Raw genomic sequence first — 17,071 nt, forward strand, 5'->3', positions numbered from 1 at the left:
TTTTTTTTTTTTTTTTTTTTTTTTGTGGTACTGGAAATCAAACCTAGGGCCTTGCACATGCTAGGCAAGCACTGTACCATTTAGCTATATTCCCAGCCCTTGTGTCTTAGCTTTTTAAGAGAAAATGGTTAAATACTGGTATATGTATAAGGTTCCAAGACTGACAGATATAAAATAGTCATTTATTAAAAAACATTTTCATTTCTTATAAGAGCAGGTCAGGAAGACCATCAGAGCAGTGTTCTGTGATGTAATGTGTTGGGATATTCTTAATGCCTGTGCTTTGTGTTTTTAAAATCCTGAGAGAGATTGACAGCTGGGGAGAAGCAGCAACAGCATTTCTGAAGAGTTGTTGTGGTTTCTCTGCAGATGCAATGGAGTATGCTGATGAGCCCTGTGATGCCTATGAGGTGGAGCAGACCCCGCAAGGATTCCGGTCTACCGTGAGTGCTCCCAGCCTGCTCTACAAGTGAGTGAATGAAGTCCCTAGCTGATCACAGGGTGGCATTTCCAGGAAACTCAGCAGGAAGCTGACTCTCATCTTCCACACTTAAAACCATGTTTGCTTAATGATAAAATAGTATTTTATGTCCTAAAACGTCAAAGGCCTGATTATAGATTAATCTTATCTACCATGTATATTGCCACTTCCTGTTGATTTTACCTCTTAAATATCCTTTGAATTTACCACTTATCATTGTCCTCATTGCTACCCTTTCTGCCTTTCCTGTGGATTTCTTAAAATAACCCATTTTGGTTTTTACACATTGGTTCTTACTCTTCCAAGTCAGTTTTTCACATTGAGGGTTGAATGATCATTTTTAAAAGACAGGATCATTTTACCACCTCTGCTTAAAATCCATCAGTGGTTTTCCATTGAAGATGGAATTAGAGTAGTGGCCAAAATCTTGAGCATGACTTAAGAGACTCTTATTTTTTTAGTCTTAGTTCATACCACTCTTTTCCTGTCTTTGGCTTATACCCATCTGGTTTTCTTCAGTTCTCCTTTCTACCTTAGAACTTTTGAATATGCTGTTTCTTTTGCCTTAGAAACTTTCCTTTTTCTCACCCAGTTATATTCTCCTTCCTTAGAGAAGTCATCCCTGTCATCCACATTGATTTCTCTACTGTTTTCATAACAATTCTACTTTTCCTTTATGGCATTATCACAATCTGTGTTTGTATTTATTTGTGTGCTATGTGATGTCTCCTTCATTAGGTGGGAAGCTTCTTGAGGGAAAGAACATGTCTGAACAATTAACTCCTAATGAAACGACTGCTATGCTTTTTCCAGGGTTTTCTTTTTTTCCTTGTTTTTTTTTGTGCTGGGGATTGAACCCAGGGCCTTGTGCATGCGAGGCAAGCACTCTACCAACTGAGCTATATATCGCCAGCCCCTTCTTTTTTTCCTTTTTGTAGTGCAGATAATCTTGAACACAGGGCTTTGTGAATGCCAGGCAAGCACTCTACCACAGAGCTGCACCTGCCGCCCCGGGATCATCTTTATAAATTGCTTGGAAGTTTGTGATCACTGCAGTCTGTGCTTGCTTGCATGCATGTTTGCCCATATTCTGTTCCATATTAACCACTAATAGAATATTGTCAACTTGGGCTGCAGTTATGGCTCAGTGGTAGAGCACTTGCCTAGCATGTGTGAGGCACTGCGTTTGATCCTCGGTACCACATAAAAATGAATAAATACAATAAAGGTATTAAAAATGTATCTGTTTAAAAAAAAGAATATTGTCAACTCGTGGCTGACTTTTAGTCTTATACCTTTGAACATAAACTGGTCTAGGACATACATAAGTTATTATTGTGTTTTCTGTGTTATACCAAATGAAGTAGATCTATTCTGGGAGGAGATCTACAAATGTGGACTCATACACTTAATTGCCAACCAGCATAGTTTCATTTTCATCAACCTTGAGAGCATTTTGAAATACCTATTTAGGATTAAATTCTGGAATGTGGCCAATAGGAAACCAAAGCTAACCCTGACTCCTCCCTTTCTTTTCAGGCTATGCTAACATTTTTCCCTAAGAAACATGATTTTACAAAATTGTAACTGAGTTTCCTGACAAAATCAGTGTCATGTGTCTTAATGTATATGTGTCCTACCTCTAAGATGTATAAAAATTCCTTAGAAATCTGATTCTAACTTGATCTTTTGAATCCATATATTCTAAGTCCTCATTATATTCTAGATGACTTGCCTATTAGATCAGATGTTGGCTCTGCTAAATCCTTTTTTATGTTTTGTTTTTTTGGCGAGGGTTACTGGGGATTAAACTCAGGGGCACTCAACCATTGAGCCACATCCCCAGCCCTATTTTGTATTTTATTTAGAGAAAGGGTCTCACTGAGTTGCTTAGTGCCTTGTTGCTGAGGCTGGTTTTGAACTCATGATTCACCCGTCTCAGCTTCCTGAGCCATTGGGATCACAGGCGCCACTCTGCCCAGCTTATTTATTTATTTTTTTAAGGTAGTGCTGAGAGATAGAACCCAGTGCCTCACACGTGCTAGGTGAGCGCTCTACCACTGAGCCACAAACACAGCCCTCTAAAGCCTCTGACTTCAACTACTTCCTTTTTTAAGGTAGTGAAGTCTAAACTATTATTGACAGTTTGAGCCAACTACAGTTTATAATAGGCTTGTCTGCTAGCCACATATCAACAAACAGGAGCTTGTTTAAAGAAATTTCAATCCTATTTTTAAACTTCTTCATTGTTTTTTTTTTTTTTTGTGTGTGTGTGATGCTGGGGATTGAACCCAGGGCCTTGTACATGCTAGATGAGCTCCCCACTGAGCTACATCCACAACCTAATGTCTTATTTGGAAAAAAAAACAAAAAAATAAAACAGAAACAAAAAATAAAAAAACCAGAGTAGGGAAGGGATGGGAATAGGAGGAAGAAAAATGAATTGGGTATAACTTTCTTGTGTTCATATATGAATACATGACCAGTGAATCTCCACGTCGAGTACCAAGAATGGGAAGTTATATTCCATGTATGTATGATACGTCAAAATACATTTACATTGTCATGTAAACCTAAAAAGAACAAATGAAAAAATTAAAAAACAGAGTAGATCTTAATGGAAATAATTAGACTTGGTTATCCTATGTAAAAACTAATGAGAAAATGTTATAGCCTAGCATGTATGAGGCCCCAGGTTCAACACCCGCTACTACCAGGATATAAGTCACCCATAGTATTGGTTGTATAATGAAATCATATGAAATCTTAGAAGTTGAAATAAGTTGTTAACAGGGAGCTCTTTACCTTAATGTTATGGTCCTGGGGAATGGTCTCTTAGTACTTCATAGATTCTGAAACTTCTCTCCTGAGATTCATGGTCTCATTCACTTTGACACATCTGATTACTGTGGGCTCCAGAAGATAACCCTAGATTGTCAGGCTTATTTATATAAAGAGGCTAGACAAGTAAGTAAATGAATCAGTAAGTGATAGAGGTGGGGTAAATGAAAGATCGTAGGGAATGGTGGGGATTATGATAGCTTGTGTCTCCTGTTTAGGGGGGTGTTCAAGAATTGGCCATTGTTGCCATGAGTTGTCAGATCTTCTAGTTTTTCTCAAGAACTTGCAAATATGTATATTTTATATGAAATGTCCTAAATAAAACATGTCTATATGATGAATTTAGCTTGAGGGTCATGTGTTTACTCTTTGTGCTTTTGAATCTATCCTGAATGGTGAACCTTGTTTTTTGCTAAGCTTATTACCCTTATTTAATAAATAAAGGATAATTCCCTTAGGACAAACTCATAATATGGTTAATTTGTTCTCCAAAATGGACAAGATTCTACTCCCTCAAATTGTAGACCTGTTGAACGCTGAAAGTGCCCTTTGAGACTATGCCAGAGTTCTTTTCATTGTGCCACAGACCCAGATTTTGAATCTAATTTTCAGCAAACAAGGGTTGGGCATGGTTATTGTACCTATACCTTGTATTAGCGATAGCATCATTTTGCCAGTGAGTGTAATGTAGCATGTTCTACGAAGCTAGATGACTCATAATAAAAAATCATAATCAAAATTATAATAAAAAATAGAGCTTTTACTGAAGGATTTTCCTTTAAGAGTATCTTTGGTCACACAGTTTAAAACAGCTAGGATTTCTTATTTTGGAACATTTTGATTTAATTTGACTCTGTTAAATTTTTTTTTTTTTTAATTACAGGCATATAGTTGGAAAGAGAGGGGACACTAGGAAGAAAATAGAAATGGAGACCAAAACTTCTATTAGCATCCCTAAACCTGGACAAGAGGGAGAAATAGGTAAGGCTCAGTATGTGTGTTACGTTTGTAATCACTTTTGCACCTGAATGGAGTAATGTAATTGAACTGAGGTGTTCAGGGACTTTATTCTCTAGGATCCAGTAGCAATTGGCCTTTTTATGATAGATCAGTATCAATCTTCCAAATGAGAAGAGATATAGACATCCTCCTTCAGATTTAATACCAGGGCCTTGACTTTATACTCGACCATGTGCTGATAAACTGAAGCTTCTAGATGTCCTTGTGCATTAGATTTCTTTTATGCTTTGGTAACTTGAAATGGAATTTGTGAATTGTTTCAAGTTAGACCTACAGAAAAACCAGTGAGATAAGAGAATATGAAACAAAGTTCAACCCTTTTTTAAAAAAAATATATTAGTTGTAGATGGACATAATACCATTCTTGTATTTCCTTATTTTTAATGTGGTGCTGAGGATCAAATTCAGTGCCTCAAACATGAGAGGCAAACGCACTACACCACTGAGCTACAACCCCGGCCCAGTTCAACCCTTTTAATGTGTGTTCTCTATAAAGGTTTTTAATCTTGTTTTGTAAACTAGGAAGGAAATCATAAGAGTAATGATGAAAATAACATAATCTGTTTCAAATATTGCTCAGATGAGCAAAAACAGTTCATTGATGTAAATCAAGCCATAAAATGTCTGTACTAAGTGTTATTGTGAATTAAAGGCCCAAACTTTTGTTTTCAGTGGCTTTGAGAGGCACTGTAGAGACAACATATTAAAAAACTCATTCTAAAATGACAGGGTTTTTTTCAGAATCAAAAAGGACAGTAGCCTCCAATAATCTATTTTCTTTCTTTTTTTTTTGAGATGGGGTCTTGCTGTGTTGCCCAGGCTAGTCTCAACTCCCTGTGCTCTGGTGATGCCCCTGGCTCAGCCAGTCTTCCCAGTGCTGGGACTGTAGGTACATGCCCCCATACCTAGCTACTAGTAATCCATTTTTCATAAACACTCAAGAGATTTATTACATTTTGGCAGAAAAAAATTACGAATATTCTTTTCATTTTGTGCTGTGTAAGAATAATTATCTTGACAGATAACTAGCAGTTGCTTTTAGAGTAATGTTGTTCAAAAGAATTTTCTTCGATGACCAGAATGTTCTATATCTACACTGTACAAACAGGAGCCCTTGGCATGTGACTATGAGTACTTGAAATATGGCTGAAGTGACTGAGAAACCAAATTTTTAATTTATTTACTTCTATTTAATTTAGCTTGTTGTATGTGGGTTCTCATATTGAGTAGTACAGGACAGAGTTTTTGCTGGTCATTTGGTATAGTAAACAAACTCTAGTATAAGAACTTTTAATATCTTGGAAGGACTTTTATTAAAATAAATACTTGTTTTATTAGAATTGTAAGTATAAAAACTTAACTTTTTCTCTAAAGCTTAAGTTAAAAAAAAAGAATTTTTTTTTCTTTTTTTGGTACTGGGGACTGAATCCCAGGAATGATCTACCACTGAGCTCTATTTCCAGCCCTTTAAAAAAATTTTTGTTTTTTTAAACGGGGTCTTGCTAAATTGCCAAACTGGCCTCTAACTTGCAATCCTCCTGTCTCAGCCTCCTGATACAGTGAAATTACAGGTGTACACTATTGTGCCTGATTGAACATCTATTTTTACTTATGGTAGGTGTTCCCAGGAGGGGAATTGCTGGGTCATATGGTAATTCTGTGTTTAATTTTTTAAAGGAACTGTCAAACTTTCCCATATCAGCTATACTATTTTATTTGCCTATTAGCAATGTTTAAGGTTTGCTTTGTAGGTATTGAACTCATTTTTCTACTTCATTTGTTGGTCTTAAAGATCCTCTTTTTTTTTTTTAATATTTATTCTTTAGTTGTAGTTGGACACAATACTTTTATTTTATTCATTTGTTTTTATGTGGTGCTGAGGATTGAACCCAGGGCCTTGCATGTACTAGGTGAGCTCAGCTCTACCACTGAGCCACCACTCCAGCCCCCCCCGCCCTTTTTTTTTTGAGAATTTTAATATTTATTTTTTAGTTTTTGGCAGACACAACATCTTTGTTTGTATGTGGTGCTGAGGATCGAACCCAGGCCGCACACATGCCAGGCGAGCGCGCTACCGCTTGAGCCACATCCCCAGCCCATTTTTTTTTTTTTGATACTGGGAAAGACCCCATGGCCTCATGCATACTAAACAAATATTTTACCACTGAACTAGATTCCCATCTCCCTTTTTAATTTTAAGATTGGGTCTCTCTGAGTTGCACAGGCTGTCCTCAAACTTGTGATCCTTCTGCTTCAGCCTCCTGAGTAGCTGGGATTATAGGTGTGTACCACCATGACTCTTCAATATACTCTATTTTTAAACTTCATTCTGCTCAGATTGAATTTATTAGTAGTTTTCTTGGCTTTGGCCCTGTCCCTGTTCAGATGTATATGCACATTCAGAACCTTTTTAGTTCCCTAGAGATGATCTCTATCCCAAGCTGGTGGCCTTCAAGTGTTTTCACTTTTCTTTGCTTGCAGTGATCACTGGCCAACATCGAAATGGTGTAATTTCAGCCCGAACTCGGATTGATGTTCTTTTAGACACTTTTAGAAGAAAACAGCCCTTCACTCACTTTCTTGCCTTTTTCCTCAATGAAACTGAAGTTCAAGAAGGATTCCTGAAGTTCCAGGAAGAAGTGCTGGAAAAGTGTTCCATGGTAAGCAGTAAGCAAAACAAAAAGCTAAAAGAAAAAGTCAATATAAAAAAATATAAAAATGGTTCATAATTGAAATAAGCAGAAAGACACAAACTTCTCTCACCATGAAAAGTAACTATTTCTGGGAGCTGGGGAGCAAGTGGCACATGCCTATAATCTCAAGCTACTTGGGAGGCTGAGGCAGAAGGGTCAGAATTTTGAGGCCAGCCTCAACAATTTAGTGAAACCCCATCTCAGACTTAGAACAAACAAATGAAAATGGCTGGCGATGTGACTCAGTGGTAGACTGCCCCTGGGTTCAGTTCTCACTTCTGAAGAGAAAAAAATTGTCATGAATATGTAAACAGTGAAGTGCTTATGACTAGGATAATAATAACAGATAATCCAGATTTAAAAACAAGTTTTAAAATTCCTTTTGAATATAGTTTTAGTTGATTTAAAAAATGAAGTTAAGATGGACATGGTGGTATGTGCCTATAGTTCCAGCTACTTGGGAGGCTGGCAAGCTGGAGAATCTGAGTTCAGGTTTTGGGTAACACAGACCCCATCTAAATGAAAAAATAAAAGTTCATCAATTAAAAAGAAAGTATGGAAATAATATAGCTTATTATAGAAAATACTAATAAAAAATGATCTGTAACCTACCTCTAAGAGATGGTATTGTGGCATATTTTTTTCAAATATATGTATATGTATCAGTGTGTTTGTACACTCATATTTAAAAGATAAAAGTTGGCTTATACATGATTTTATGTTCTGCATTTTTGAAACATAGTATTATATCATGAACATTATTTTATTATTGAACAAAAACCTTAATATTTTGCTTTCTTTTTGGAGACTAGGAAGGAAATTATTTCAGTGATAATTAAAATCATCATCATCATCTGATTTTTCAGTTATTCAGATGAATTGATTTTATATTTTGAGTTGGGGTTTCAATATGTTGCTCAAGCTTAAAGTTGTAAATTCAGGTGATTCACCTCAACTTCCCAAGTCTGGGACTACAGATGTGTGCCTCCATGCCTGGCTCAGATGGCTTGATTTTTTTTTTTTTTTGTTTCATTATACAGATATGTAACTGTTTAACCTTTATTTTATGTTTCTATTATGTTAATTTCTATTTTCTTCTTATTATAAATAATTGCTATAATGAGTAATCTCCATACATTATGATCTACGTACTTACTTAAATTCTACAGAAAGAGTATGTGTGTTTGAGATTTTTTTTATGTATACATATAAATTACCTTCAGGAAATTTTATAGAACCTTATACTTCAAATTAGAGTTTTGAGTTTCTTTTTCCTACTTTTGTTAATACTTGGTATTACCATTCTTACAAGGTTTTTACCTTGAGGATTGAACTTACAGGCACTTTACCACTGAACTTCATCCCTGGTCCTTTTATTTTTCGTTTTTGAGATAGTTTTGCTAAATTGTGAAGCTGACCTTGAACTTGTGATCCTCTTGCCTCAGCTTTGTGAATTGCTGGGATTACAGGCATTACCCCGTGCCTGGTTTGTATGACCCATTTTTAAGTGACTAACGTGGCATTCAGGTGCTAAAACAAGGCCATAGCTATAAGTCAAATGCTCAAATATGTAGAGAAATGTGGATGTTATAAAAAGTGAATCATCAGAACATCATTTTTCAAAGCAAGATGATTTCGGCTGGGCATGGTGGTGCACACTTGTAATCCCAGCAATTCTGGAGGCTGAGACAGATTTCAAGTTCAAAGTGAGCCTCAGCAATTTAGTGAGGACCTAAGCAACTCAGCAAGACCCTGCCTTTAAATAAAAAATAAAAGAGGTCTGAGAATGTGGTTTAGTGGTTAAGTATCCCTGGGTTCAATACCTGGTATCAAAAAAAAAAACCCCAAGAGATGATTTCATTCTTGGTGGTAATGGAAGGTTGGGTAGATCAGGAACATTGAAGTGTCATATAGGCTGCTATTAGTTTTTGGTGGGCAGAGGCTTGAAAGTTTTGAAATTATTTTATCTTGTAAATACTCACCAGTTGAATATTCTTTGGAACGTTACAGATACCTCATTATGAGACAATTGAATTGAAATAAATTAGTCTTTTTTTTCTCTTTGTATTAAGTGTATGCTCACTTTTATTTTCTCATTTTTTTGGCTGCTGGAATGGGCTGACACAGAACAAATATTGGAAAGATTACTTTAATTTGGCCTGAATGAGATTATCCATAAATGTCATGCCTTAATCAGTCTGAAGTACTTCCTTCCTGCTTTTAGGAAGACTGCATACTGGCATGGCCTGCTTTTTGCTTTTACATCAGGTACTGATAACAGGAGGAAATAAGCACAGCATAAAAGAGGAACTAAGTAAGGGACCATTATCTACGTTATATGGAAGGGATTTTAGTGATAATAGAATGACAGCAGATAGCTATAAAAGCCTGTAGGCATTTTCTAGTACTACTTTAAACTTAGACCGCCAGTTTAGGTGAGTTTCCTTCTAGAAGTTTTGAAGAACATATGGAGTTGTTCACAAAAGTAGCAATTGTTTCCCGTGTTGCATTTGGTCTGTTTTGGTTCCTCTGAATCTCACCTGACATCTCCGATGGAGTTTTATCATCTTTAAAATAGGGAAGTTCTCTTTATTCCCTTACTTAAGACAGGGGAAGGAAAAATAATACAAGGGGGACAAATGAATGTCAGTAGAGGGGGCAGAGAGAGAAGAGGGGAGAGGGGAGGGGGGATAGTAGAGGATAGGAAAGGCAGCAGAACACAACAGACACTAGTATGGCAATATGTAAATCAATGGATGTGTAACTGATGTGATTCTGCAATCTGTATATGGGGTAAAAATGGGAGCTCATAACCCACTTGAATCAAAGTGTGAAATATGATATATCAAGAACTATGTAATGTTTTGAACAGCCAACAATAAAAAATAAAAAAAAAAAAAAAGACAGGGGAAAAGGGTAACAACTCTTTTTGGAGGGGAAGGCAGGAGATGGGGTCTTGTTTTGCTGCCCAGTCTGGCCTCAAACTCACCGGCTCAAGTGGTCTTGCTACCTTAGTCTCCCAAGTACCTGGGATTGCAGGTATGCATCACCACTGCTAGCTAAAAACAGAAAATTTTAATTTTGATGGAGTCCATTTTTTAAAATTGTTTATGCTTTTTATGTGTCTAAAAAACTTTTATCATGGGCTGAGGTTATGGCTCAGCAGTAGAGCATTCATCTTGCATGTGGAATACCCTGGGTTTGATCCTCAGCACCACATAAAATAAATAAGTGAAATAAAGGTATTGTGTCTAACTACAATTAAAAAAACAAAAACAAAACACCTTTATCACAAAGTTATCAAGGTTTTTTCTTAAATCTAAACATGACAAACCTATGTTTTAACTTTTATATATAGGCTTTTGATTCCTTTTGAGTTAATTTTCATGTATGGTGAAGAGTAAGTTTGAGTTTCACTTTTTTGCTTATGTGTCTATTTGTTCCAGCGCCATTTCTTGAAACAACTCTAATTTCACCTTTGATAACTTTGGTTTATTTGTCAGAAATCAAATGACTTTGTTTTTGTGGGCCTATTTCTGGACTTTATTCATGTATTTATTTTATACTAATACTATACAGTCTTGTTACTCTAGCTTTATAGTAAGTCTTCTGGTCTTAATAGTGTAAGTTCTCCAACTTTGTTCCTGTAGTATGCTGTTTTTAAGTCCTTTGGGTGTAGACCTAGGAGAGGGGTAGCTGGGTCAAATGGTGGTTCCATTACCAGTTTTCTAAGGAATCTCCGTACTGCTTTCCATATTGGCTGCACCAATTTACAGTCCCACCAGCACTGTATGAGTGTACCTTTTTCCCCCACATCCTCGCCAACACTTATTGTTGTTTGTCTTCATAATAGCTGCCATTCTGATAGGAGTGAGGTGAAATCTTAGAGTAGTTTTGATTTGAATTTCTCTAATTGCTAGAGAATAATGAACAAAAATGATGAACATTTTTTCCTAAATTTGTGGATTGATTGTATATCCTCTTCTGAGAAGTATCTGTTCAGGTCCTTGGCCCATTTATTGATTGGATTATTTGAGACAAGGTATCTAAGTTGCCAAGGCTGACCTTGAACTTGTGCTCCTCCTGCTTCAGTTTCCTGAGTTGCTGGGATTACAGATGTGTGCCACCATGCTTGGCAAAAACATTTTTATTTTTCATTGATAATAATTGAACATATTCATAGTGTGTAGTATAAAGTTCAATGTGTGGTGCACAGTATATAATAGTTAAATCATCTAACTGTCAGTCTGTCATTTCTTACATGTATTACATCTTTGTTTTGGAAACCTTCAGAATCCTTTCTACTACTTATTTTGAAATATTCAGTTAAAAATTGTCAACCATAGTTATAACACTGTTATGTAGAATATTAGAAGTTATTTCTCCTGTTCATTTGCACCCTGGTACCTGTCAACCATCCTTTGTCCATTCCTGTGGTTTTGATAACAAGATAATACTGACTGACTGATTCAAAATCAGATGAGTAAAATGAATTGGGAACGGTGCCTTGTATTTTATTAGAGAGTTTGTATAGATACTATTTCTTTTAAAAATGTTTGATAGAATTCATCAGTGAAGCAAACAAAATTTGGGAGTTTTGCAAGAAAGTTTTTTTTTGTGTGTGTGTGTGTGTGTGTGTGTGGGAGTATAGGGGGATTGAATTTAGGGGTATTCAACCACTGAGCAACATCCCCAGCCCTATTTTTTTTTTTTTTTCATTTTATTTAGAGACAGGGTCTCACTGAGTTGCTTAGTGCTTCACTTTTATTTAGGCTGGCTTTGAACTCTTGATCCTCCTGCCTCAGCCTCCTGAGCTGCTGGGATTACAGGCATGCGCCACCATGCCTGGTTTACAAGAAAGTTTTAAATTGCGAATCTAACTTCTTTAATTGGTTTTGTACGGTTCTAGTTATTTTTTTTTTTTAAGCAGTCCTGGGAATTGAACCTATAGCATTGTGTATGCTAGGCAAGGGCTCTACCAGTGAGCCATGCTCCCCTATTAGTTATCTGTTTCTTTTTTTTTTTTTAATAACATTTATTTATTTAATACTTTCAGTTTTAGATGCACACAATACCTTTATTTTACTTATTTATCTTTATGTCGTGTTGAGGATTGAACCCAGTGCCATACACATGCAAGGTAGTGCTCTACCATTGAGCCAGCCCAGTTATCTGTTTCTTGAATGTGCTCTGGTAGTTTGTGTCTTTCCATTTGTTTAAGATTTTGAGACTTACTGGAATAAAGTTGTTCTTTTTTGTCCTTTAATGTCTACAAACTCTGTAGTGATATCCCTTTTTTCATTGATATTGGTAATTTTATCCTTTCTTATTCCAATTCTTTTTATTTTTTTTTGAGGACTAGGGATTGAACCCAGGGGCATTTAACCACTGAGCCACATCCCCACCTCTTTTTTAAAAAATATATTTAATTTAGAAAGAGTCTTGTTGAGTTGCTTAGGGCCTTGCTAAGTTGCTAAGGCTGGCTTTGAACTCGTGATCTTCCTGCCTTAGTCTCCCGAGCCGCTGGAACTACAGGTTTGTATCACCAGGCCTGGCTAGTATTCCAGTTTTGTCTGTTTAGATGTTTATCAACTATATTGGTCCTTTTGAAAAACCTGGTTTTGGTTTAATTTTTCTCTGTTTCTTTTCTATTTCATTTATTTCTGCTTTTATCTTTATTACTGTATTTCTTCTGCTTAGCTTTGTCTTAATTTGGTCTTTTTTTCTTCTTAATGAAGAAACTTAAATCATTAATATGAAACATTTCTTCCTAGTGTAAGCATTTAAAGCTTTTTTTTTCTCTCTGCATGTTACCTCTTATCCTCCAAATTTGGATATATTGTATTTTCATGTAGTTACAAATATTTTCTAATATTTCTAGTTTTGTGATCCTTTTTTGATCTATGTGTTACCTTAGAAACAATTGGAGCTTTTCATATTAATTTTTGATTTCTAATCTAATTCTCCTAGTTAGCTAGCATTCGGTTTATTTTTCTATAGTCTTACAAATGCATTTAGACCCATTTTCTGGTCCAGAATATGATCTGTCTTGGTAAATGTTCTATACCTTGAAAAAGATGTGTATTCTGATGTTTCTGAGTCAGGTGTTTGTCGTACTCATTCTGGAATGCTTTAACAGTAATCCTACAGACTGGGTGGCTTAAACAACAAATTTATTCCTCACAATATTGCAGGCTGGAAAGTCCAAGATGAGATGCCAGCCAGTTTGGTTTCTGGCTTGCAGATGGACATCTTCATAAGGTGGGGCAGAGGGACTATTGGAGAGGAAGGGAGCTCTAGCCCATCAGGGGGCTCCATCCTCATAACCTAATTCATCAGTAGAGTGCTTGCCTAGCATGTGTAAGGCCCTGGGTTTGATTCCCAGTACTGCAAAAATCAAAAAAGCTAAACCAAAACAAAGCAAAACAAAACTACGGTCCATATAATATCCTATAATCCTTTATCATTGTGTCTTCTGTAACTATATTTCTTTTCTATTTGCTTATTAATTTCTGAGAGAGAAATGTTAAAATTTCTAGCTAGTTTCTGATAATAATTGTGAATTCACCTACTTCTTTTCAGTCTATTGATTTTTTCATGTTCTCTTGATGAAATGATGCTTTTAGAATTATGAATTTTTTCTTTATCTCTGCATTGTTCTGAAGTCTACTTTTTTCTGATGTTAATATAGCTATTGCAGATTTCATTTGATCAGTATCTACATATTATATATAATTTAATTTAGAGAAAGTCTTGTTGAGTTTCTTAGGGCCTTGCTAAGTTGCAATATATATATATATTTCCATCCATTTTAACATATTTGTACCTTTATATGCAAAAACCTTCTTATAGATGACATCATATTGGTTTTGGATATGTTTCTTTGTTTTAAAATCTTAGCCTTGGTTGGTTATATAGCTCAGTTGATAGAGTGCTTGCCTCATATGCACAAGGCCCTGGGTTCAATCCCCAGCACCACAAAAACAAACAAACAAACAAACAAAAAACTTAGCCTCCAGAATCTCTGCCTTTTAGCTGGAGTGATTAAGCCATTTACATTTAATGTAGTTCTAGCTATGGGTAGGTTTAAATCTACCATCTTTCTCTCTCTTCCTATTTTTTTTTTTCATGGTCTGGGGATTGAACCCAGGGGTGCTTAGGCACTGAGCTATATCCCTAGGCCTTTTCATTTTTTATTTTAAGACATGGTCTCTCTATATTACGTAGTTTTTCTTTGAACTTGTGATCCTCCTACCTCAGTTTCCTAAGTAGCTGGGATTATAGGCATGTGCCACCATGCCTAGTTATGAATTGAGGGTTTTTTTTTTTATTGTTTATCCTAGTTTCTGTTAATAAATTTGTAGTCATTCTTTGTTTTCTGTGTATAATCTATCTGCCTTTCTCCCCCACCCCTTATTGGAACAAATTTCAAATTTATAGAAAGTTGTAAAAAGATAGTATAAGGAATACCCATATGTGCTAATGCCATTGTGATCTAATACTGTCTTTTATAGCATTTCTCCCATCTAGTATAAGATCCAGAGTCAGGTCAGCCAATGCATGTAGTGTTTTTGTATGTGTTTCTGCAGTGCTAGGGTTAAACCCAGGTTCTCATACAGGATAGGTAAGTTCTCTACCACTGAGGTACACTCCTAGCCTGTGTGTAGTTTTGAATCTCTTTAATCTGTGTGTGTGTGTGTATGTGTGTGTAAAACTGGGGATTGAATCCAGAGATACTCTACCACTTAGCTACATCCCAATCCCCTTTTTATTTTAAGATAGAACCTTGATAAGTTGTTGAGACTGGCCTAGAACTTGGGATCTTCCTGCTTCAGCCTCCCCAGTCACTGGGATTACAGATGTGTACCACTGTGCCTGGCATCTTATTATCTTCTTATACTAGGAACATTTTCATAGTCTTGGTGAATTTTATGCAATTAACAGTTTCAAAGAATACAATCCCCTTCAACTTTTTTCCCCTAAATTTTGTGTTTATTTTATGCTTTCTCATGTTTAGCTTAAATTTATTTGTTCTTAGTAGAGTTCTATATAGATGGCATTGTGTCCTCAGGCTATCATATTTTAGGGACATAGAATGATAACCATCTGTCTGATTTCATAGGTGATGTTACACTGAGCGAAGATGTTGCCCAGTTTCTTCTAAGTATAGTAACTATGTTTTACTTCTGTCTTTGCAACTAACAAGCAGTCAGTAGGGAGATGCTCAAGGCCATGCAGATATCTTTATCTTGATCAACATCTCCTCTTGGGTTTAGCATCCAAAGATGATTCTTGCCTGATCCATCTTCATTGTAAAATGATTATTGTCTTACTCTAGAGTTCTACTCCATATTTAGTACTCAGCTTTCTGTACTATTCGGTAAGGAGGTGACCTTCCTTTCCCCTTATTTATTTATATTTTTACAGTGCTGGGGATTGAACCCAGGACCTTCAACATGCCAGGCTTGCACCATTGAGCCATATTCCCCAGGCCCTTCTCTGCTCATCCTCTTCCGCTCCCCCCCACTTTTTGGTACTGGGTATTGTACATAGGGGAGCCCTACCACTAAGCTATACCCCCCGTACTTTTTGTTAGTTTATTTAGAGATGGGGTGTTGCTGAGTTGTGGAACTGGTTCAAACATGGCAGTCCTCCTGTCTCAGTCTCCCAAATTGCTGGGATTACAGGTGTGCACCACCACACCTGGCTTCCCTTACTTTTAAATTTTTATATTTATTATTGGTGTTATTTAATGGGTTTTTCTTTTTTTCAAATACTTATAATTTATTGCTTTTTAAAATTGTTTTGGTGCTTAAATTATCTCAGATTTGTCTCTCAAATCTTTCCTGAATTTGCATCTTCCCTGGGTCTTTTTGTGCCTACTTTTGCTCAAATTCCTGTGTTATGTGGATGCTTGTATTATTACTTATTTTATTTTATTTATATATTTTTGGTACTGGGGATTGAACTTTAGGGGGCTTAACCACTGAGCCACATCCCCAGCTCCTTCATTTTGAGACAGGGTCTCTCTAAGTTGTTTAGGGCCTCGCTAAGTTGCTGAGGCTGACTTTGAACTTGCAATTCTCCTGCCTCAGCCTCCCTAGCTGCTGGGATTATAGGCGTGTGCCAGCACGCCTAGCATGTAGCTGCTTTTAAATGTCTTGATTTCATTGAGTCTTTCCCCTGCTTCTTGGAACCTCTGTTTTATTGCATTCCTCTGCTCATGATCTTTTTTCCTCAGGTGCCCACCGGTTTGCAGCTCTCTTACCTTGCCATCATTCCCATTGCTCTGCCCTGGAGTCCCATTAGCCCTCCGAGTCTGCTGAAATAGAAACCAGTCCTCAGGCATACCCTAAATGATTCAAAATGTTGGGCAGTTTCTACTCTTTTGCTTTTATCCTGAGGGTGGAAGTGAGGCAGCTTCTCATTAGTGGAACAAGGTGGGGTGAGTGTGAGTGGAAATGCCCCAGAATTCCCTACCATTTTCAGGTGCGACTTTTTCTTAGACAGGTGTGTGTTTGGTTGTGGCAGCGTCTTAACTAGTCTCTAGTCTCACAAAGCTAATTTTGTGTGTGTGCCATTTTTTTGGGTGTTTCTGCGGAGGAATGAGGGCCTGGAGCTTTCGAATCTGCTGTCTCACTGATGCCATTTCAGGTTTGGGTAATTTTCAGCTATTATTTCCTCAGATATCCTTTTCTCTCTTTTTGAGAAGGTGAATTTATTCTCCTTTATAGCTCATATTAAATATGTCAAATACTTGTGGGAATCTCTGGGGTGAAAGGTTCTTATGTTGAAATGCCAGTTTATTGTTTACATTTATACCCTACCCTTTGAGTTTTCCATTACTGCATATAAATTACCACAATTATCTCAGCCTTAAAATAATACCCATTTATCATCTCTTAGTTCTGTATTCTATAGTTCTGTTCAAAAGACTCAATGGGTTGGACTGAGGTCTCTGCTTAGGGTCTCACAAAGCTGAATTCAAGGTTGGGCAGCTTAGTGTATTACCTGGAAGTTTTGGAGAATTACTTTT

The 17,071-nt window shown here is 36.6% G+C and overlaps 1 protein-coding gene across 6 annotated transcripts in view; it reads left to right on the forward strand.

Annotated features, from left to right (window-relative positions):
• Ascc1 (activating signal cointegrator 1 complex subunit 1) overlaps window positions 1-17,071 on the forward strand; it is a 94,974-nt gene that overhangs the window by 2,598 nt on the left and 75,305 nt on the right. For all 6 annotated transcript variants that reach the window (XM_048809297.1, XM_048809296.1, XM_048809291.1 and 3 more), the window contains exons 3-5: window positions 370-469; window positions 4,206-4,303; window positions 6,824-7,002. In XM_048809297.1, the coding sequence (XP_048665254.1) occupies window positions 370-469; window positions 4,206-4,303; window positions 6,824-7,002 (377 nt within the window). The remainder of the gene's footprint in view (window positions 1-369; window positions 470-4,205; window positions 4,304-6,823; window positions 7,003-17,071) is intronic.

This window comes from Marmota marmota, unplaced genomic scaffold (genome assembly GCF_001458135.2).
Source record: "Marmota marmota marmota unplaced genomic scaffold, marMar, whole genome shotgun sequence".
Classification (NCBI taxonomy): Eukaryota; Metazoa; Chordata; class Mammalia; order Rodentia; family Sciuridae; genus Marmota; species Marmota marmota.